Here is a 24567-nt window from a genome sequence, read left to right on the forward strand (position 1 = left end):
ATATAATTACCCCTTATTGGGGGCAGAACAGCCCTATTGGGTTTATTTAATGGTTAAATGATTCCCTTTTCTCTGTAATAATAAAACAGTACCTGTACTTGATCCCAACTAAGATATAATTACCCCTTATTGGGGGCAGAACAGCCCTATTGGGTTTATTTAATGGTTAAATGATTCCCTTTTCTCTGTAATAATAAAACAGTACCTGTACTTGATCCCAACTAAGATATAATTACCCCTTATTGGGGGCAGAACAGCCCTATTGGGTTTATTTAATGGTTAAATGATTCCCTTTTCTCTGTAATAATAAAACAGTACCTGTACTTGATCCCAACTAAGATATAATTACCCCTTATTGGGGGCAGAACAGCCCTATTGGGTTTATTTAATGGTTAAATAATTCCCTTTTCTCTGTAATAATAAAACAGTACCTGTACTTGATCCCAACTAAGATATTATTACCCCTTATTGGGGGCAGAACAGCCCTATTGGGTTTATTTAATGGTTAAATGATTCCCTTTTCTCTGTAATAATAAAACAGTACCTGTACTTGATCCCAACTAAGATATAATTACCCCTTATTGGGGGCAGAACAGCCCTATTGGGTTTATTTAATGGTTAAATAATTCCCTTTTCTCTGTAATAATAAAACAGTACCTGTACTTGATCCCAACTAAGATATAATTACCCCTTATTGGGGGCAGAACAGCCCTATTGGGTTTATTTAATGGTTAAATGATTCCCTTTTCTCTGTAATAATAAAACAGTACCTGTACTTGATCCCAACTAAGATATAATTACCCCTTATTGGGGGCAGAACAGCCCTATTGGGTTTATTTAATGGTTAAATGATTCCCTTTTCTCTGTAATAATAAAACAGTACCTTTACTTGATCCCAACTAAGATATAATTACCCCTTATTGGGGACAGAACAGTCCGGATCTTTCAATGTATGGCCAGCTTTAGATCCCCTAATAAATCAGAGGATCTTTGTTCTGCCTGTAGACCACATTTACCACAGAGGAGTAAATATGGCCATATACAGGGGCAGATTTAAACTGCTGACTCAGGCCCTTTAGACCAATTTGGCAGCTTATCTGTCTGTGTATGATCTGACTGTGCCAATGAAGGCAGTTTTAAATACGGAAGAAACTTGCTGTTCAGAAGAAAGTGCTGTTGAGAAGGGCTGCTGAGGGATCTGCCTCTCAAAAACCTCATTGGAACTTAAAGAGCAATAAGTACTGTATCATTTGTCTCCAAACTGCTGGATGGGTCTGAATCCGCTACTGCACCTCCGTCTGCATTTCACACCTCTGTCCTTGGGGCCCAGCTGGATATTGTTGCCCATATGTTGCACTGTGGAGGTTCTGGAGAATCATTAAGTAAGACTAATGGCAAAAAAGAGAATGTATCAAAGTAAATAAATATATAATGTACTGTTGCCCTGCACTGGCAAATAATGTGTGTTTGTTTTAGAAACCCTACTATATTTTATATAATTAAGCTGCTGTGTAACCGTGGGAGTTGCTATTTAAAGTGAAATTGGGCTAAATGGCACAGGTTACATAGCAGATAACATAAACTCTGTAAAACACCATTGTATCATGCAGAGCTTATCTATTATCTGCTATTTATTAGTGCGTTTTCTCCTTCTTTTGAGCTTGAATGGCTGCCCCCATGGCTACACAGCAGCTTATTTATATAAAACCATTGTAGGGTTTCTGAAGCAAACACACAACTCACAACCAGTGTAGGGAAACAGTACATTATATTTGAATTACTTTAAAACACATTCATTTATTTTGGGGGAGGGGGGTTACTATTTTTTTAAAAGCAACCTTTTAGCAAAATGGTTATAGTTTCTTTCTAGTGCGCTCTTTAGATCACATCATGCATTATTTTGAGATATAATTAATAATACTTAAATGGGAAGCCAGGGATGCAGCTAACAATTTAGTAGAAAGAAATAAACAGCGATCATAATATTTATTACTAGGGCAATAGTGTGAGATATAAGAGTAGACGTTAGACGAGAGCTGAAGATTTAGAATCTGGAGCCATTGTAGCTGAGCATTATTCTCTAACAATATCATCTTTCCTAACCTCCTACTGTGTAAAATCCTATAACCCTGATGCCTTGCCAGGCTGGGGTATACTCTGCAAATATTATTCATATACTCCCTGTAATATTACACAGCACTGTGGGTTAGTTGCCTTTGTTGAGTTTTTAGTTATGTTCTTATTGAGTGAAATGTATTACTGTTATTGTTCCCTGGGTTTGTGCTGTCTGTTTCCATAGAACTGTTTAGTCATTGTGCCCTGGTGGGGGCTGAGTCAATAGAAATGGGTAAAAGAAAAGGAGGGGTGGGCCCTGGGGCCCTTTTTGCTTGGCAACTTGGCAGATAGGGAGAGACGTTTCTGTGTCAGGCCTACAGTGTATGCATTGCGTTTAGTACCAATTGAGTGTTTGCTTTCAAACGGGCGACCAATAAATAGTAACTACTGAATGGTTGCTATGGGTTACTAGAACTGTAGCAAATCTTGGTGCTGTTATTACATATCCCTCTTGAAACACCCCAGTTGACAAGCACTGCTCTAAGCGATCTTGTTCTTGGGGGTTGGAGAAACCTAATCCCCATACACGGGCCGATTCTAGCTGCCGATCTCGGGCCCTTAGAGCGATTCGGCAGCTAATCGGCCCGTGTATGGGCACTACCGACCGGCATCTGGCCTGAAATCGGCCAGATCTCGATTGGGCAGGTTAGAAAATCTAGTCGGATCGGGGACCGCATCGGCTCCTTGATGTGGTCCCCCAACCGAGCGTTTTGGCCCCAGGGCCAAATGACCGAATTAGCCTACATGCTCCCCGATATTGCCCACACGTAGGTGGGGATATTGGGTGAAGATCCGCTCGCTTGGCGATCTCGCCAAGCAAGTGATTCTTAACATGTATGGGCACCTTTACAATATAACCATAAAACTATATTACTTGCACCCAGTGGCAAGTGGGCAGAATCAGTTAAGTGGCCCAGAAATTAAAGAGATATTTTTTAGCTCAGTGGGCTCCAAAAAAGTGCCCAGTCCATTGGTATCTACTACAACAGTGTAAATTCGGCCTCTGGCTTCTTATTTTGGCTTTGGTCTTCATTATTATTTTATTATAGCTATTTAATAATTTGCCTTCTTCTTTTGATTTTTTCAAATGTTTAAATGGGGGTCACTGACCCCAACAGTCAAAAAACTATTATTACAGGTATGGGATCCCTAATCCGGAAACCCGTTATCCAGAAAGTTCCGAATTACCGAAAGACTGTCTCCCATAGACTGCATTTTAATCAAATAATTCAGAATTTTAAAACGGATTTCCTTTTTCTCTGTAATAATAAAACAGTACCTGTACTTGATCCCAACTAAGATATAATTACCCCTTATTGGGGGCAGAACAGCCCTATTGGGTTTATTTAATGGTTAAATGATTCCCTTTTCTCTGTAATAATAAAACAGTACCTGTACTTGATCCCAACTAAGATATAATTACCCCTTATTGGGGGCAGAACAGCCCTATTGGGTTTATTTCATGGTTAAATGATTCCCTTTTCTCTGTAATAATAAAACAGTACCTGTACTTGATCCCAACTAAGATATAATTACCCCTTATTGGGGCAGAACAGCCCTATTGGGTTTATTTCATGGTTAAATGATTCCCTTTTCTCTGTAATAATAAAACAGTATCTGTACTTGATCCCAACTAAGATATAATTACCCCTTATTGGGGGCAGAACAGCCCTATTGGGTTTATTTCATGGTTAAATGATTCCCTTTTCTCTGTAATAATAAAACAGTATCTGTACTTGATCCCAACTAAGATATAATTACCCCTTATTGGGGGCAGAACAGCCCTATTGGGTTTATTTAATGGTTAAATGATTCCCTTTTCTCTGTAATAATAAAACAGTACCTGTACTTGATCCCAACTAAGATATAATTACCCCTTATTGGGGGCAGAACAGCCCTATTGGGTTTATTTAATGGTTAAATGATTCCCTTTTCTCTGTAATAATAAAACAGTATCTGTACTTGATCCCAACTAAGATATAATTACCCCTTATTGGGGCAGAACAGCCCTATTGGGTTTATTTAATGGTTAAATGATTCCCTTTTCTCTGTAATAATAAAACAGTACCTGTACTTGATCCCAACTAAGATATAATTACCCCTTATTGGGGGCAGAACTGTCCTATTGGGTTAATTCAATATTTAAATATTTTTTAACAGACTTAAGTTATGGAGATCCAAATTACAGAAATATCCCTTATCCGGAAAACCCCAGGTCCCAGAGCATTCTGGATAACAGGTCCCATACCTGTACTCGAGGCTCCAATTTTATTGTTACATTTTATTACTTTTATTTCTATTCAGGTCTTCTCCTATTTATATACCAATCTCTCCTTCAAACCACTCCCTGGTTGCTAAGGTAATTTGGACCCTAGAAACCAGAGCTGCTGAAACACCAGATTGGAAAGCCACTGAACAAAAAGTGAAATAAGTGAAAAAAACTTCAGATAATAAAAAATGAAGACCAAATACATCAAACTAAAAGTTAATGCAAAGGTGGACAACATTTTTATTCGATTCCTTCTCTGACTTCTTTTTGGGGCATCAGTCAGAGCCAAAAAATGTCTTGCCCTGTGATCTACAGCAATAGTCCAGCTGCCATGTATTTATGATGAGTTGATCTTGCTAATTCTCAATATGTAGTATGGAGTATTGTTGGGGGCACACAAACATGTTACAAAGTTAATGAAAAACTTTTATTTTGCATTATGTCACATCCTGGTTCTGACTCTTGAAGCAATGTAGCAGACGTCTGTTCCCCTCCAGGTCAGCTGGTTTCTGCTACATTAAAACATTGCTTACAATTACATTTTAATCATGCTTGAAGCACTTTTTGGGTGAAGGACGGGCTGCCTATAAATGGATCAATACAGTGCAACGCAATACAATGGCAGATGTTCGCCATATTGTCACTTGGCAGAAAAGGGTCGAGTGAAGCGTTTAAAGCTTCCATTTCAAATCTGGCAGACAGTTTATTGGTGTCATTCAGTCGCTGTCTGCAGCCCGGGTGATAACGAAATAGCCGCGTGGCAATTTTTGAAAGTGATCCACAGAGTCCAGATGCCACCGCCCTTCCTTCTCCACATTTCTATGACCCCCTCCCATAGCCACAGGGTAGAGCTCTAAACCCTGAAGTTAGGCAGTGGGAGGGGGGGATTATGCCAGTGTTCACAGCTGGTAGAAAGCGATTGCTGCCATTTCCATGACAACTGACAGGAGGACTTCATAGTCCAAGGCAGTTGATTGAATTGGACTCACTGCAGAGGGGATTAGAGCTAGTTCTTCCCGAGGGCCCTTGAGATAAGCACACTCGGCTATTGATGCCTTGGCATATCTCTCCCACCGCTTGGTAGGTCGTTCGTGGAACTCATTGATCTTTCAGGACTAGAGGAATTTACTTTGATAGTGGCAGCACAGTCATCTGGGTTACATAGGGATCTAGGGAGTCAAAAGCTGGCCCAGATAAGGAGCTCAGTATCTCTGTTGCTCCAACATAGGACATTGATGCCTAGGGCCCAGCCACACGGGGCAGATTCTCAGCCTACGGATAACTTACAGATCAGTGAAAATGAATATATATTGGAAAGCTCCTTAGAGCTACATTTTCTTTCACTGTGCTAAAGCAGTGTTGGGGTAGAGCTCTCCTATAAAGGGTAAGTAAACCTTTAAAACAAGTGATGGTAAAATTGAGAATTCTAAGCCTCTTTGTATTTTACAATCATTATTTTTTGTTTTAAATTACAGAATATTAAGGGAAATATGTACTGTTAATATGAATGAATTTTGTTACAACAGCGCCACCTGCTGGTCAGTTTCTGACCGTGATCCAGTCGAGGAAGTCGTCAGGAGAAAGAAAGAGGGTTGGGCTGATGTTCTTCTGGTTGGGAAACACATTAGAAACCTCAATATACTTTTCACATCGTTCCTAACTAGAAGAACATCAGACCAGCCCTCTTTCTTTCTCCTGACAACTCCTGGACTGGATCATGGTCAGAAACTGCCCAGCAGGTGGCGCCGTTGTAACAAAATTCATTCATATTAAGAGTACTTATTTATCTCAATATCTTGGAATCTAAAAACAAAATAAAGGATGTAAATTGAAAAAGTGCGTAGAATAGAACTCTCATTCATTTTATATGCACTTAATTTAAAGGTTTACTTATCCATTTACCCTTAGGCAGGTGGTAAGGACAAGGTTTATCCCGTGAGTTTAAAAGACAACAGGATATGAACATTCTCTTTTTATTTCTTTCAGGTATCTGGACTAAACCAGGTCGCTCTATGAGAATGAGAGAAAAGAGAGCTGACTTTGTAAGCGGTTACTTAGGAGGACGAGTGGTGGCAGCTGGAGGACTAGGTACGTCCTGTATCTGTCTGTCTGTTCTACATAGCTCTGTTCTCTATTATTCTGTGATAAAAAAGATTATGTGGTGTTATTGATTAATCAGGTTGGCTCATATGTTGAACTGTAAATCAGTTTAAAGTGCTTTTATTTTCTGTTAAAGGAAAGCTAAATCATTAAAATTACAGAAAGGCCATCCCTATAGACTCCATTATAAGCAAATAATTCTAATCTTTAAAAACAATTTCCTTTTTCTGATTTAAAATAGAATACTACCTTGTACTTGATCCCAACTAAGATATAATTAATCCCCATTGGGGGCAGAACAGTCCTATTGGGTTTATTTAATGGTTAAATGATTCCCTTTTCTCTGTAATAATAAAACAGTACCTGTACTTGATCCCAACTAAGATATAATTACCCCTTATTGGGGCAGAACAGCCCTATTGGGTTTATTTAATGGTTAAATGATTCCCTTTTCTCTGTAATAATAAAACAGTACCTGTACTTGATCCCAACTAAGATATAATTACCCCTTATTGGGGGCAGAACAGCCCTATTGGGTTTATTTAATGGTTAAATGATTCCCTTTTCTCTGTAATAATAAAACAGTACCTGTACTTGATCCCAACTAAGATATAATTACTCCTTATTGGGGGCAGAACAGTCCTATTGGGTTTATTTAATGGTTAAATGATTCCCTTTTCTCTGTAATAATAAAACAGTACCTGTACTTGATCCCAACTAAGATATAATTACCCCTTATTGGGGGCAGAACAGCCCTATTGGGTTTATTTAATGGTTAAATGATTCCCTTTTCTCTGTAATAATAAAACAGTACCTGTACTTGATCCCAACTAAGATATAATTACCCCTTATTGGGGGCAGAACAGCCCTATTGGGTTTATTTAATGGTTAAATGATTCCCTTTTCTCTGTAATAATAAAACAGTACCTGTACTTGATCCCAACTAAGATATAATTACCCCTTATTGGGGCAGAACAATCCTATTGGGTTTAATTAATGGTTAAATGATTCCCTTTTCTCTGTAATAATAAAACAGTACCTGTACTTGATCCCAACTAAGATATAATTACCCCTTATTGGGGCAGAACAATCCTATTGGGTTTAATTAATGGTTAAATGATTCCCTTTTCTCTGTAATAATAAAACAGTACCTGTACTTGATCCCAACTAAGATATAATTACCCCTTATTGGGGGCAGAACAGCCCTATTGGGTTTATTTAATGGTTAAATGATTCCCTTTTTCTCTGTAATAATAAAACAGTACCTGTACTTGATCCCAACTAAGATATAATTACCCCTTATTGGGGCAGAACAATCCTATTGGGTTTAATTAATGGTTAAATGATTCCCTTTTCTCTGTAATAATAAAACAGCACCTGTACTTGATCCCAACTAAGATATAATTACCCCTTATTGGGGCAGAACAATCCTATTGGGTTTAATTAATGGTTAAATGATTCCCTTTTCTCTGTAATAATAAAACAGTACCTGTACTTGATCCCAACTAAGATATAATTACCCCTTATTGGGGGCAGAACAGCCCTATTGGGTTTATTTAATGGTTAAATGATTCCCTTTTCTCTGTAATAATAAAACAGTACCTGTACTTGATCCCAACTAAGATATAATTACCCCTTATTGGGGGCAGAACAGCCCTATTGGGTTTATTTAATGGTTAAATGATTCCTTTTTCTCTGTAATAATAAAACAGTACCTGTACTTGATCCCAACTAAGATATAATTACCCCTTATTGGGGCAGAACAATCCTATTGGGTTTAATTAATGGTTAAATGATTCCCTTTTCTCTGTAATAATAAAACAGTACCTGTACTTGATCCCAACTAAGATATAATTACCCCTTATTGGGGCAGAACAATCCTATTGGGTTTAATTAATGGTTAAATGATTCCCTTTTCTCTGTAATAATAAAACAGTACCTGTACTTGATCCCAACTAAGATATAATTACCCCTTATTGGGGCAGAACAATCCTATTGGGTTTAATTAATGGTTAAATGATTCCCTTTTCTCTGTAATAATAAAACAGTACCTGTACTTGATCCCAACTAAGATATAATTACCCCTTATTGGGGCAGAACAATCCTATTGGGTTTAATTAATGGTTAAATGATTCCCTTTTCTCTGTAATAATAAAACAGTACCTGTACTTGATCCCAACTAAGATATAATTACCCCTTATTGGGGCAGAACAGCCCTATTGGGTTTATTTAATGGTTAAATGATTCCCTTTTCTCTGTAATAATAAAACAGTACCTGTACTTGATCCCAACTAAGATATAATTAATCCCCATTGGAGGCAAAACAATCCAATTGGGTTTAATTAATATTTACCGGTAAATATTTTTTTTCAATAGACTTTAGGTATAGAGATCCAAATTATAGAAAGACCCCTTATCCGGAAATCCACAGGTCCCAAGCATTCTGGATACCTGTTTAAATATAACAATCAAATTGTAGCCTCAGCAGGCAATATATGTTGGCTGCTGGGGTGAGTGACACTCCTTTAAAGGCTGGAAAGGGGCAGAAGAGAAAGGTAAAAAAAAATCTAAAACTTACTTCTAACATGAATATAACCATACTGTACTTGATCCCAAGTAAGATATAATTACCCATTATTGGGGGCAGAACAGTCCTATTGGGTTTATTTAATGGTTAAATGATTCCCTTTTCTCTGTAATAATAAAACAGTACCTGTACTTGATCCCAACTAAGATATAATTACCCCTTATTGGGGCAGAACAGTCCTATTGGGTTTAATTAATGTTTTATTGATTTTTTAGTAGACAAGGTATGGAGATCCGAATTACGGAAAGACCCCTTTTCCGGAATAACCTTGGTCCCGAGCATTCTGGATAACGGGTCCTATACCTGTACCTATAAACTGTGCATCAGTCTGCACCCCACCAAGCCCTCTGTATTCCTGCAACCACCCCCAAAATAAGGCGATCCCTTGGAAGATGTTTTTGTTATTGCTAGTCAATTTAGAAACAATATTGCACGAGCAACACCTCTTGAGAATGGTTCTAAAATCCACACTGAAACCTAAAATATGCAGCAGCGATTCTGGGCCTGCCTAACGGAGTGCTCTGGGCTTGCTAAATGGCATAATGAATACTTGTCTCTTGGATAAAAATAACAGTGTATCCGATTCAATTTACGCAATTATCTTCTAATTTATCATGGGACCAACATATCCATTTTTAACTTGCACGCTGAATTTAATGACATTTATTAAACTCATCTCTCCGTCTCGGCTTTTCATCTTTATTGAGATTGCGCCTGTAAAACGCACCTTGAAGGGGTCACGCTTGCCATGTCGCAGCCTCCCACACAAAAGAGTTATTATGAGAGAGTGGAAAATAAATGACAATGAATAAGATTGTAGTAGTTTAATCCAAGCAAAAACAATGGTGGAAGGATGCCATTATCATGCCTTTTGTAAATAGTGATATAACTAGGAACTTATGGGCCCTGGCTTAAATGTTCTACTGGGGCTCTTCCCATGGGGCGGATTTAAAGCTGGTGGCCCCAAGGTTGGAGAACCTTCTCGCACCCCATCCTTGCTGCTGCTCGCCCTTACCTCCTTGCTACTGCTGCACTGGCAACTGGGTGGGGGTCAATTCTGACAGCTGTCAAAAACTCAGTCCCCGGTGTAGATGCAGCCATTGGGAGGTATGCCACACAGGTCTGAAGTGTGCTTCAAAATAGCCCCTGGCATTTCAAGTACACAGAGGCCCAAACAGCCCCCCCACTAGCCCAATAAAAAGTGAGTGTCTATGGCATCTTACAGCAGCCCCTCTGGCATTTGCCAGAACCCACAGATTGCCAGTCTGGGCCTGATGCCACCCCCAGATCTTTGCTGCCCTAGGCCTGGGCCATTGTGGCCTGCCCACAAATCCATCCCACTAGGGATGAGCTAATTTTTCTGTCTGGTGAAAAATTAGCAAAACAGCAAAAATGTTGCGCATCAAAAAAAACTGCAGCGCTTTTTTTGTGACACAGACGACTTTTTTTGACGAAGATGACAATTTTGTTGTCATTGTAAATTTTTCCCAGGCGAATTTGGACACCCGTTTCGCGAAACAATCCGCCAATGGCGAAACACAGAAATTCGCAGCAAATCCATGCCTGCCGAATAATTTCGCCCACTACTACTTCCCACGGTTTGTTATAAAAGAATAAAAAAAAAGATATTTGCACCACATTTTATCACCACCAGGCCCCTTGTCCTCTCATTTACCTTATAGAGGCACAATTTTTCCTAGATCTGAAACTGGGTGATTTGCCATGCTCCTATGCCCTTTAGTGGGAAGATAATGTTGCTACCTGGCCAACATTGCACCAACCGAGCCAGTAAAATACCAGCCAAAGCCAAGGGTGGTATTGCAAATTTACTGGCAACTATGACCCCAAACCCAGCCCTGCAACATCATAACTCTGCCCTTGTGATGCCATAACTCGCCCCTTCCTACTTACATCATCAGCTGGTAAAGCATAAAAACAGGTGGCAATGTCCCAAAAATGTATTTGAAGGCCCTAACCTGCTCTGGCACAGTTGTAACCAGGGCCATTTTAATAAATGGGCAAAAGAACTTGCCTGGTATAACATTTTACTGAAACATCCCACAGAACTGTCAGACCCCTTATTTAATCAGCCTCTTTTTTCCTGTTATTAGTTTTCTATTGGAACATATGTCCCTACTGGATCTTTATAATAAAAACATGATTTATATTTGTGGAGAATTTCTTCTTTTTCTTGTAGTTTTAATATGGTTTAACCACTTTCATAGCTATTGATCCGGAATGGGGAACCTGGACGTGTTCTTCAGTAAGCACGGACCGTTTCTTTATTGTGTAACACTTGTTTGGCTAGGATATGGCAAAACCCAGGCTAGTAATTGGTATAGAGCATGTGTTACATGCGACCTTAATACAAAGGAGTGGGCCTCCGCTAAATGGAAGATAGATAATGGAGCTGAGGGTGTAGTTTAACTACAACTATCTGAGGTAGTGTGGTGCAATAAATAGAAATGGACGCCAGAGGATTCTTATGATAAACTATAATACAGGTTTATTTCCAATACACATATAGAACAGTGCAGGCAGGGTATTATACTCACAGACACAGCAGATATAGATATGGTCACAATGGATAATAGCAGGTGTGACCTTAAAGAAAACAGTATAGCCCAACTTGGAGAAGATGCAGAGCATTAACTGGATACCCGAGGTGAATACCTTTTCTATAACGGATTCCTCCAGAGACGGTGGTTCAGAGGCAAAGTACTAACCTGAATCCTGTGTCTACTGGTCCCTTAGAAAGGCAAACAGAGCCGGGGTAGGCTAAACCCTTTAACAACTCCCTTGATGGGGCTAATGACTGCCCTTGCTAAATAGACTAACTGTGCTCACCACTTCTAGAGGGTGCTATGAAATAGAACTGACTGTGCTGGCTTATTCTCGTTCATGGGGCCCTGTCCCCAACTTTCACTAGGGTATGAGGTCCCCTAGGGTACAAAATGGCTTCTGGGCCTATGTCCAGTCCAGGCTCAGTTAGAGCTCTGCCCAGGACACAGCATGCAGCCAAAAGAGGAAGACACTCCTCCTTACAAGACACTATATAGTCTGCAGGGGGAGTGGTCAACCAGGGCTAAACCTATTAAGGATAGCTTAAGAACTGTAACCTGAGTGTAGAGGGCTCTGCCCAATAACAGTACAGATAAGAAGAGGGAGGGAAGTAAAGCCATAGGGAGCTTAACCCTATGGGTCCCTACAATTGCTTATTAGAAATCAAGTTCACCTGTTTGAGGTTAACTCTGTCACAAATGTTTTTGGGACCAATGGCACCATAATAAGGAAAATGCCGACTTTATAGTAAATTCTCTACTTTCAGAGACACAATTTTGGCGCAAAGTACTATTCTATTGGCCACAGAACTATTGTGAGGTTAGTGATTATAAACATTATGTGTTTAGTAGGAAATACATTTCTATATCTATAATAACATTTAACTGGGCCGGAAATGATTCTATCTTGGTGAAACCTGATTTGAATTCTATGTTCATGTATCTGTAGAAAGAAAAACATTCTACTTCTACAGGAGAAAGAAAAAGACACATCTGAAATAAATGCAATAATAATCCTTTGATTTAAATACTTCCATAAATATGCTAATCTGCGGGCTAAATCCTTCAGGATTAATTAATACGTTTAAAGGGAATGTATTATCAGGGCTGCAAAAATGTAGTGTGTTCTGGAGCATAAATAATACGCAAACCAATCTATTTTTAACATTCTCATTGCTCACAGTTCTGACAAATCTTGATTGTCAAAGCCAAAATTCCTTGCCTTGGCTGCTGAGCATAGGCACAATAGCCCCCAGCCCACCTTCTAATGCCAATACAATGCTTGGGATGTTCCTAATAAACCTATTGATAGTCTTAGATATTATGTTTTGCAGAGATTATGGATTTCATGGAACGATTGTTGTATTTTTGTTTTTCATTTTATTACCATAATGTATCATTTAGTGACTTTGGAAATGGCCTAGAGTGAGCCTTGTATGCACCAGCGCTGGCAGTGGTGTAGGTTGTTGCCCATAGGCTTGGTAGCAATTGATCTTGTGTCTTAGGAGGCACTTACTTGAATAAGTTGGATGCTAACAAGAAAAGGAACACATCTGGTGGTGCAAGGCCTCTGGCTTCTTTGGGTCTAGTAAGTGTGAATTTACCTTAGGGTTAAGCCACAATTGCAGATGCAGAAAAATGGACACAATCATTGATGTCATTCGTTAAACCCTAACCTTATAAATGATATATTTTATATACTGAAGTTAGTCCTCGGCCTAAAGGTTTAGCATCTTGATAGAAGTAATTATCCAGGACAGTTGTCACAGGATCTCACCATCTTGTATTCTGTTAGGAGTGTCAATGGCACTGCACATGCTCAGTGTGCTCTGGAGTAGCTGTTGTGAAGATAAACTTAGGGGTCACCACTAATCATCAAGAAAAAATCAGGTTCTCCTGTCTCAGATGATGGTACAGGGCTGATTATTAAATTCTCATAGTAACTGCACTGATTTCTGAGTTGCGGTGTAATGTGAGTCTGAATTAATTACCAATTAGCTTTATATCATGACTTTTAACGCATGCGATATGCGACTTAACGCACGTGATAATACTTTGGCGAATCGCGCAGGTTTTTTCGCGTCAATTTTAACGCAAAAAAAGTGCAATAAAAATGATCGACCTTTAGTGAATCAGCCCTATTGTATGTACAGTATAATGTGATGGGTCACTAAACTTAGGTAAGTGACAGCACAGAGTATGTGATGAGCATCGCTGAAGGCACAGATCATTCCTGTGGTTGCCTTTTACGGGTACATTGCCTACGTCTTAAGTTAAGCTTTAGTTCTCCTTTAAAGGCCCCCAAACACTCCTTGTTCTTCCCTGTAATTGCATTTAACACCAGTGTGTCCAGCCACCCGTCTCCTCATGCGCCTCCTTGTGCACCTATTGACCCAGGGGAACCCTAGAGCTACTGGCACCTCTGCAGGCCACGTCAATAGAAGTACTCCAGCCTCCTGGCCCTAAACACAGATTTTTTGGGGGGCTGAATACTAAACCTGACATTTCCCAAAATATTTTAATGTTATCCTTTACAAGTATTTAGTAAAGGTGCCCCATCTAATTCTTATTTTTGCATTATGTCTTGCCCAGCTAAGGAACTCCATTTGGAAAATGCCTCTGCCAACAATTTATGGATAGAATAATAACTTGCGTGTAGTAGATTTCCAAGCTAAGGGCTTGTTCCCAGACTCAAGTAACAGTAATAGGGACCAAGCAAGACACCTACAATTAACATTATAACCATTGCATATTCAATTAAGGGAGGGATCACTTGGACTAGCATAGATCAACTGTTTGCTTATTCCAACCACATGATCCCAATGCCAGCAGCACATTGCAAAGATTCCTGTGGCCCTGATGTATTAAAATGTGAGCAGTTTTGTCTGATACAAACATGAAGGATATAAACAATTACGGTAGCTCTGCTCACTACTACATGTTCACCATACTGCAAACTCCCTTCTTCTCCCCTTTGTTTTACAAATTCACCTGCTGACACGAAAAACCACAAAACCAGGTACAGTGGCCTGACCTTTGCAACAAACTTTCCTTGACAACAATATATACAGTAGGTAGGTAAGTCATAAAAATCGGTGGAAAGACCCATTACAGAGTAGTAAAAACACAAAGACTTTGGGACCTTTTCCATAGGCCAGCTCTTATCTCATTGTGCAAGAGCTTTCCCCCAACCCCAACCCCAACCTTTCTTACTCGTGAGCCACACGATGTAAAAAGGCTTGGAGAGCAACACAAGCATCATAAAAGCTCATGGAGGTGCCAAATAAGGGCTAAGATTGGCTATTAGGGGCCTCTATGCACCCTATCAGCTTACAGGGGCTTTATTTGGTAATAAATCTTGTTTTTATTCAACCAAAACTTGCCCCCAAGTCAGAAATTCAAAAATAACTCCCTGGTTTGGGGGCACTGAGAGCAACATCCATGGGGTTGGAGAGCAACATGTTGCCCCCGAGCCACTGGTTGGGGATCACTGGCCTAGGGTCTTCAACATAATAGCTTCCCATTTAACGGCAGTTTGGCAGATTTAATTTAGACAAGATGGGCAAACTCAATGGCTGTGTCTTTTTTCAACCTACAAAGAGTAAGGGAATGAAAGAGGAGGATATTGACAGAAGGACAATATGGCAACTGTCGAAGAAGATGTTTAGGGTGGTGTGGCACCATTAGGCCCAGCCACTTCCCACTGCTCACACCTTGCACCCCCCCCATCCTCTTCTGTATACAACTTGCACACAACTGGCAATACTTCAGGTATATCCTGCATAGCTTGCTGCCCCTAGAATTCTACTATTATAGACCAGGGCCTTTGTGGCCTTCCCACAAATCCGGGACCAAAGATGGCGGCAGTAATACTTTATTTACTCACAAACAGCAGCCCAAGGGACATAAAGCAAATAGTCCTAATTTATTCAAATACATCTCTATTGCCCTGGGCCTCTTTCCTAAAGCTTATTTCAAAGCTGCAATTGGCAAAACATTGATCAGTATGAGACGGCCATTTATGGATATCGATGGTTGAATTCATCTCTATAATTTGACGCATTTCACCCATTGTTCTGAAAAACCACCTGATCCTGACCTGATTTGTCATGTTGATGTGCCAGGGTGCCATGCTGACATACATGTCCTTGGTTGACTATCTTAAAAATAGATTAGTTACCGGTAAGGAGGAAATGCCTGTGGCTGCAGCGGATTTAGCATATTTATAGACATAACCTACATGGGTAAATGATCAAGCTGCGATATGCCCACTGGCTCAGGAAATGAGATGTATATATGCAGGATTTGGAGCGGCCTCAAATGCCTGATTTCTCATTTTCTCAACACAGCAAAAAACTGTTTGCGCAGGTGTTCAAAGCAGGTCCTCTATCAATCACATCACTAAATGGGTCTTGTTTTTTGTGGGAGCGCAGAGAATGGCTTTATTTTGAAACAGATGAGGAAGAAAAAAAACAATCTCTTTTTCATGTAGATTCAAGTTCTGAAAAAGAAAAATCAATTGCCTTTGTAGGTTTAGAGCTGGTAAATTTGTGAAAATGATTCTGCGGGATGAAGAAGGGCTCACCAGCTAAATAAGGACTGGTTTACAAATGATCAATATTTCATTCATTTCAGATTTAACAATTTTGTTCTAGTGTGGGAAAAAAAGTCTGAATTCTCAACACAGGTATAGGCCCTTTTATCCGGAAACCTGTTATCCAGACATCTCTGAATTATGGGAAGGTCATCTGCCATAGACTCCACTATAAGCAAATAATTCACCTATTAAAAAATGATTCCCTTTTCTCTCTGATAATAAAACAGTACCTGTACTTGATCCCAACTAATATATAATTACCCCTTATTGGGGCAGAACAGCCCTATTGGGTTTATTTAATGGTTAAATGATTCCCTTTTCTCTGTAATAATAAAACAGTACCTGTACTTGATCCCAACTAAGATATAATTACCCCTTATTGGGGGCAGAACAGCCCTATTGGGTTTATTTCATGGTTAAATGATTCCCTTTTCTCTGTAATAATAAAACAGTACCTGTACTTGATCCCAACTAAGATATAATTACCCCTTATTGGGGGCAGAACAGTCCTATTGGGTTTATTTAATGGTTAAATGATTCCCTTTTCTCTGTAATAATAAAACAGTACCTGTACTTGATCCCAACTAAGATATAATTACCCCTTATTGGGGGCAGAACAGTCCTATTGGGTTTATTTAATGGTTAAATGATTCCCTTTTCTCTGTAATAATAAAACAGTACCTGTACTTGATCCCAACTAATATATAATTACCCCTTATTGGGGGCAGAACAGCCCTATTGGGTTTATTTAATGGTTAAATGATTCCCTTTTCTCTGTAATAATAAAACAGTACCTGTACTTGATCCCAACTAATATATAATTACCCCTTATTGGGGGCAGAACAGCCCTATTGGGTTTATTTAATGGTTAAATGATTCCCTTTTCTCTGTAATAATAAAACAGAACCTGTACTTGATCCCAACAAAGATATTATTACCCCTTATTGGGGGCAGAACAGCCCTATTGGGTTTATTTAATGGTTAAATGATTCCCTTTTCTCTGTAATAATAAAACAGCACCTTGTACTTGATCCCAACTAAGATATAATTAATCCAAATTATGGAGTCCTTATCTGGAAAACCCCAGGTCCCAAGCATTCTATATAACAGGTCCTTTACCCCTATTTCAATGGTTCAGGGGTGGGTGTTAGGGCTCCGGGCAGTGGCTACATTTGAACATCCCATAGGGGATCCTAAGTTCCTCAGTTGGAATTTTAGTTAACAGTAAAGGAACCAGACAACCACAGGGCTTTGCTTGAAACATGTAGTGGAGCACACTAATAAACACTAGTTTGCAGCAAAGCCCTGCATTGTCAGGTGTCCTCCATTATCCTATATGATTTCTACATCTAAAAGCAAACCTTACAGCTACATGGTAAATGACATTTCCTACATTTCTATAACAGCTTGGGGAAGGTTCATTCCTTTTCAGCACAATAATCCCCCCATGGACAAGAAAGGCATTGCTGAGATGCAAGTGGTGAACTTGAGTGGCCTGAACAGTGCCCTGGCCCCCTGTGGAATTGATTGCAACCCTAACTGTAGGCCTGATCCCCAACATCACTGTCCAACTTCACAAATGTTCTTGTGGCTAAATGGAAGCAACTTCCACCAACAATCCAGTGGAACCTTCCCAGAAGAATAGAGGCTGTGATACCAGCAATTGGGGGAGCAACTTCATATTAATACCTTCGGTTTGGGAATGAGACGTTGGACAGCCTGGTGCCCACATACTTTGGGCCATTTATGTTAAACGTATGCATCATTCAGATGGAAAATGTCACATGCAGTTGCACTATGGGATGGGTACTTTTCAGTAAATATTTTTGAAAACAAAGAATTCAGACTAAACATGCATTCAGCTGTCATTGACTTTTATGTACTGCAGGAATCTGTTATGTGCAAAACAATCAGAAAGGGGATTTAGAGAGGATTACAGAGCTCACATCCTTGTGTCTTACTGGGCGCTTAACCTCTTGGATTGATGTCACGCCACTTGTATATACTTATTTTGTCAGCTAAAGACTTTTGTGCCATTGGATAAGTGAATTAACCTGGTGTTCTATGAAGAGGATGGTGCTTGGTGTAGTCCATTATTCAGTATAGCCCACTTTCATTAAAGAGTCATATAACATTGGTTTTCTGAAACAGAACTTTTACTTTAAAATAATCTGTTCCGGGTTTTGTTTTCACTAGCTTTTATCAAAGTGTTGTGTAATAGCCAGGGTCGGACTAGACTTGCGGGATACCGGGAAAAACCCTGTACGCCCCAGCATTTGTGGCCCCCACTGAGGCGTGTCTGCTGCTCCAAACCAAGGGAGGGTTAGGTGTAGGCTGGATCAAGTTCTGAAGGCCCCTAGACCCCCCACTCTAACACTGATAACAGCTTCATTTTCTTGGGTTCTGTGACCAGAAATGTCTGAATCACCACAAGTAGCAAAATAATCACCTCACAATCAGCTAGTGAAGGACATGACTTGATGTATTTGAGCAAATTGCTAGTTGAAAGTAATCTACGGGTATGTCTGCTGAAGGAGCAACTCCATAAATCTGCTCATGGTTTAGGCCAGCATAAGTGTAGCCCCAGACTTCAGGAATTCTAAACCCATTAATGAATCTAATTTACTGCAAACTTCTCCTTCTAAACTTACTTGCTACAAGCACCTAGTCATTAGCCATCTGCACACTTGGATCAGTAGCCTTTTCCTGACTGAATATCAACCTCTTTGAGGATGTTCCATAGGCACAATATAATTATTGGGTGCAAGGGGGGCCCAGATATACAGGTCATGCACAGAAGGCGGGGTGCAAAACTGGGTGGGGGTGGTAAAGTACCAGGCGCTGGGCAGGACTCAAGTACTTGACATGTATAGTCACATTTTTAAATAAAATACTAGTTAAAAAGGGTTTTGTTGAATAATATATGATATGGGACTGTTCTAAACACATTACGCTCATTTCATTACAAAAAAAGCACATTGTGCTCCAGCTCTTTGGTAAGTAAAAAGGTAAATTCCCGGAAACGGTAACGCAGAAATCTATTTATGAAATGTCCTTTCTCACTTTGTCATTGAAGGCTCCTACGTCTGCCAATTTCCAGCACTCCTGCTAACCAAGAAAGGGAAATGGTTTTATCATCACCATCAATAATACATAAAGTGCTGACAGCAATATACATTAGGAGAGGCCATCCTCGCTGCAGGCAAAATGTCACACACTTGCGCCAAGTGCTTTTGAGGGTCAGCTCTGAAACCAGGGACATTTATGGAAAAATTTACATCAATTTTGCAGGGACAGAACAGTTCAGGGATGAATATACACCAAACGTATTTAAAAGGCCAATGCACTTTGAAATGAACTTGCTCTGAAACAGTGTTTTCGCTAATACCTTATTGGCTACATGCACAAAAATTGTACAAATATAGTTTGACAAATTTGCATAAAAATAAACATACTAATTACTAATAATCACTGGTAACTGGCAGGAGGGGTGGTTTTATGGAAAAAGGTGTAATGGGTTGAGCAATTACAGGGATAAGGGCTGAAAGGCATTTCTCCATATGTAATATGTTTGCCCAGGAGCAGTAACCCATAGGAACCAATAAGATGTTTGCTTTGAAACAGGTGACCTGCAGATTGGTTGCTATGGGTTACTGCTCCTGGGCAAATTAGCGATTTTTATTTCAAAACCCTTTAGTCTGCTTTACTTTATTTCATAATTCTCTGTATAATAAAAAGTACTTTGTATATGATCCTAACTAAGCTGCATGAATCATAATCGGTGGCAAAACATCCCAGTAAATGATTTTTTTAGTGACCCAAATTATGGAAACACCCCTTATTAGGCAAACCCAAGCATTCTGGAATACAGATCCTATACCTGTACTAATACAGTTCCTTTCCTCAATTTTTCTCTATTTATATGTACTGTTTAAATTGTTCTAGAATATCTCTACTAGGGTTGCCACCTTTTTTTGCTTTGGACACCAGCCTTCGGGTTGGGGCTGGTCAGTGACATCATTTGGCTGGGACAGTGATGTCACGGGGTATAGAAATGAATGGCCTAGGCAGGGGAAATGGGTGGGGCAGAGGCTGGCCTCTATTTAAAAGGGGGTTATTAGCCACAGAGAGAGTACCCCCACTGGCCCTAGCTGGTGATTTACTGGCTAGCTCTGTCAAATACCAACTGGGTGCAACCCTACTGTCTACAGAGAGATACAGGTTTCTGTCACTTTGTTTTCTGCTTTACTACTAAGCCCAGCAATCAATATATAATGATGAGTTATTTCCATTTCCTTCTTCCTGTCCCTCGTTATGCACAAGGGGCTGTTGTAGGCTGTCATAGACCCATGTTTTATATTTGGGAGCTGCTTGGGTTTTTGTGCACTTGAAATGCTGGGGCCAATTTAGAATCTCAGCCCAGACATGCAGGTATGGAATGCTGCTTGCAGTCCTTTTGCACAAGCCATAGAGCTTTTGTCAGGTCATCCGATAAAGAATACTATGGACTTTGTAATACTTCTCCGGCATTATTCTGACTGCACTTATATGTCAGCTACTTGATAGATGGTACTATCTTCTGTTTACTCAGCATTGGGATATGGAAGAATCTTTAGCAGTTTGATTCCATTTGCCTGGAGCCCCCAGCTCAGCTTCCTGTCAACAGGATTTTCGGTGAGCTTGCTGAACCTCTGCTATGTGTGTCAGTTTGGATCCCACCGAAACAGCCCTAATTATAATTCTACAGCACTGCCATTAACCCTGTGTTAAGGGTAACACTAGGGGGGAGATTTACTAATCCACGAACCGTCCGAAGGCGTCCTAATGTGTTTTTCGTATGTTCCGCAACTTTTTCGTTGCCGTTGCGACTTTTTGGTATATTTTCCGCGACTTTTTCGTCGCCGTCGTCAAAAAATCGGATTGGTTTTTCCGCAGTTTACAATCGCTCAATAAGAAAAAATTGCGGCGGCAATGAAATAGTCGCGCAAAATACGATAAAGTCGCAGCGGCGACGAAAAAGTCGCGAGAAATACAAAAAAATCGCAACGGCGGCGAAAAAGACGCAAATTTTTCGTTTCCAATCCGATTTTTTTCCCTTTCGGGATTCCAATTCGTGGATTAGTAAATCTCCCCCTAGGACTATATTTCAGTCTTTTGCTCCTGTAGTTCTTTATCTGTGAATTGAATTGCCAGGATTCTGTATAAACACTTTCCCTTTCAGCCAAATCCCTTCCCTAGCACATTGGGTGGGGCAGAGCAAGTAGTCATTGGTGTATGAAGATAATTTTTGGTACACTCCATATTTGTGTGTTATCATTTAGGTTTGAATTTTAAAGTCTAGAGGGTAATTGGGGTACAGTTGGGGTTCAGGCCAGTGTGGGTCAGAGGGAATTCAAGAGAGACTGCCAAGCTAGCTTGCTACAAACCCTGAATTACTCATTTGGACCACAGATTTTCCAGTGTATGGCAGAGGTGAACACAAGATGCTATATTTAACATCATTTAGTACCTTGTATTATTATTTTGTCAAGTTGTCATATTGTCAATTTCTCCCAACCGCTATCTAGGGCACAGCTTTTGTGGCAGGGTTATGGAACATCATATTGTTAATTTTATCTTTTCAACTACTGAATGACACAATACATTGCAGCCGGACATATCAGGCACCATCTCTCCCTACTATACCTGCTATTCCACAGCCACAGTCCCTTCCCAGAAGCTATTATCCCCCCACTGCTACTATAGGCACCATCTCTCCCTACTATACCTGCTATCCCACAGCCCCAGTCCCTTCCCAGAGGCTATTATCCCCCCACTGCTACTATAGGCACCATCTCTCCCTACTATACCTGCTATCCCACAGCCCCAGTCCCTTCCCAGAGGCTATTATCCACCCACTGCTACTATAGGCACCATCTCTCCCTACTATACCTGCTATCCCACAGCCCCAGTCCCTTCCCAGAGGCTATTATCCCCCCACTGCTACTATAGGCACCATCTCTCCCTACTATACCTGCTATCCCACAGCCCCAGTCCCTTCCCAGAGGCTATTATCCCCCCACTGCTACTATAGGCACCATCTCTCCCTACTATACCTGCTATCCCACAGCCCCAGTCCCTTCCCAGAGGCTATTATCCCCCCACTGCTACTATAGGCACCATCTCTCCCTACTATACCTACTATCCCACAGCCCCAGTCCCTTCCCAGAGGCTATTATCCCCCCACTGCTACTATAGGCACCATCTCTCCCTACTATACCTGCTATCCCACAGCCCCAGTCCCTTCCCAGAGGCTATTATCCCCCCACTGCTACTATAGGCACCATCTCTCCCTACTATACCTGCTATCCCACAGCCCCAGTCCCTTCCCAGAGGCTATTATCCCACTGCTACTATAGGCACCATCTCTCCCTACTATGCCTGCTATCCCACAGCCCCAGTCCCTTCCCAGAGGCTATTATCCCCCCACTGCTACTATAGGCACCATCTCTCCCTACTATACCTGCTATCCCACAGCCCCAGTCCCTTCCCAGAGGCTAATATCCCACTGCTACTATAGGCACCATCTCTCCCTACTATACCTGCTATCCCACAGCCACACCCCCTTCCCAGAGGCCATTTGCTCATTGCTGTTGCTACTGAGTGGAGGTGCTCTGAGTGCTCTGTGGAGTTGTGACTTTCTCCCAGGCCCGGCTGGGTCTGGGGGTTAGTTTTGTGGGTACTTTTTCTCTGTTTTTTACTGTTTTTCCCTACTCAATGGGGAAGAAGGCGAAACCATTTGGCCGGGTAGTTGAGACCCGTTTGAGAAGCAGCAGGAAGGCCACTGAGTCCAACATCATGGTGACAGTGGAGCGCACTGCAGAGGGCAATGTTTCCTGCTCTGATAAAGGAAAGGAAAAGAAAAGCAAAAGCTGTTCCCAAAGTGGCATGGAGAGTGACTCTGAGGACCTGGGCGCCGGTGTTGGAGTAACTGCAGGGAGCTGCGGAGCTACAGCAGAGGCAGACCAGGAGGTGAGAGGAGAGTTTGATGGCTGCAAAATGGCTGCTGGCAGTGAGGGGTATGGAAGCCATATGGCAATGGTGGTTGCAGAAAGTGTTCTGACCAACCAGGAGATGGCTGCTGCCAATGGGGAACATGGAAGCTGTGTGGCCCTGGAGGTTGCAGAGAGTGCTCTGAGTGACCAGGAAATGGCTGCTGCTTGTGAGGTGCATGGAAACCGTGTGGCCCTGGAGAGTGAGCAGGTAATGGCTGCCGGCCCCCTGGGGAAGGCTGGGGAAGTGCACAAAGGTACTGAGACTGTTATACAGTATGACACCATTATTAATGCTTTGAAAGAGCTGCGGTGTTTGGAGGAAAAACAAAGTAAGTTAAACAGAGACATTGACAGACTGATAAAGAGTGAGGATTCGCTGAAAGGAGAGAGGAGAACTCGGTTTATCAGAGAGGTGACTTTCCTCAATAAGGAGCTGGAAGAGACTGAGATCTACATTAAAGACATTCTGGCTGTTATAGAGCCATGGAGGGAGCTGTATGGCAACAAGCAGAGGTTTGAGCAGATGAAAGAAGGCAATGTGACTACTGAGAGACTGCTTAAAGTCGTTGAACTGCTCAAAGAGACTGAGGTTTCAAAAACTGTTGCAGAATGTAGCGTTGCTACTGATACTGTGCATAGTAACGGTCTTTCCAATACTGATGGTGTGTGTGCAGCTGCCGTGAGTGGGATGAGGGCTGAGGTGCAGGTGATTGCAGGTAATGCAATGTGTGTGAGTGAGGGGGGAGGGGCAGTGAGTGTTGGGGCAGCTGAGGTGCAAGCGGCTGGGAGTGGTGCAGCTGAGGTGCAGGTGATTGCAGGTAATGCAACGTGTGTGACGGAGGGGGGAGGGGAAGGAAAAAATGTCGTTTATTCTGCTGGGGAAAGCAATGTGCAAGGGGGGACTGAGAGTGTTGCTGGGGCTGCGGGGGGCAGTGTTTGGGAGGGAAGGAGATTCTTTGCACGTGAGCAGGATGATGAGTTTGATGATGAGTTTGATAAGAGGAAGAATGTTGTGAAAATTAAGTGGGAGAAAGGGAGGGAGGATTTCCCGGGGCGCAGGTTTGTGGCCAGAAACATCATTAAACAGTTGCTGGGTTTTACCCCACAGGATGTTTATGCCTTGCTGAGTGTCACAGACACAGAGTTTGATTTAAGCTATAAGTTATCCCAAGGGTTAGAGGAGTTCTGGAGGCGGTACCATCCAAGTAAAGGGGCCAAGGAGTGGGAGGGGTTTAGGGTAATCCCTGTGTCCAAACCAGAAACCAAACTGGTTACCATTATCATGAAGAGAGAGACAGTGCATG

The 24567-nt window shown here is 41.2% G+C and overlaps 1 protein-coding gene across 1 annotated transcript in view; it reads left to right on the plus strand.

The window, feature by feature from the left end:
- The window catches only part of klhdc8b (kelch domain containing 8B), a 114222-nt gene that overhangs the window by 82196 nt on the left and 7459 nt on the right, over nt 1–24567 (plus strand). The window contains exon 5 of the mRNA XM_031901184.1: nt 6371–6472. Coding sequence (XP_031757044.1) covers nt 6371–6472 — 102 coding nt within the window. The remainder of the gene's footprint in view (nt 1–6370; nt 6473–24567) is intronic.

The sequence above is a fragment of the Xenopus tropicalis genome, chromosome 4 (assembly GCF_000004195.4).
Source record: "Xenopus tropicalis strain Nigerian chromosome 4, UCB_Xtro_10.0, whole genome shotgun sequence".
NCBI classification, from domain to species: Eukaryota; Metazoa; Chordata; class Amphibia; order Anura; family Pipidae; genus Xenopus; species Xenopus tropicalis.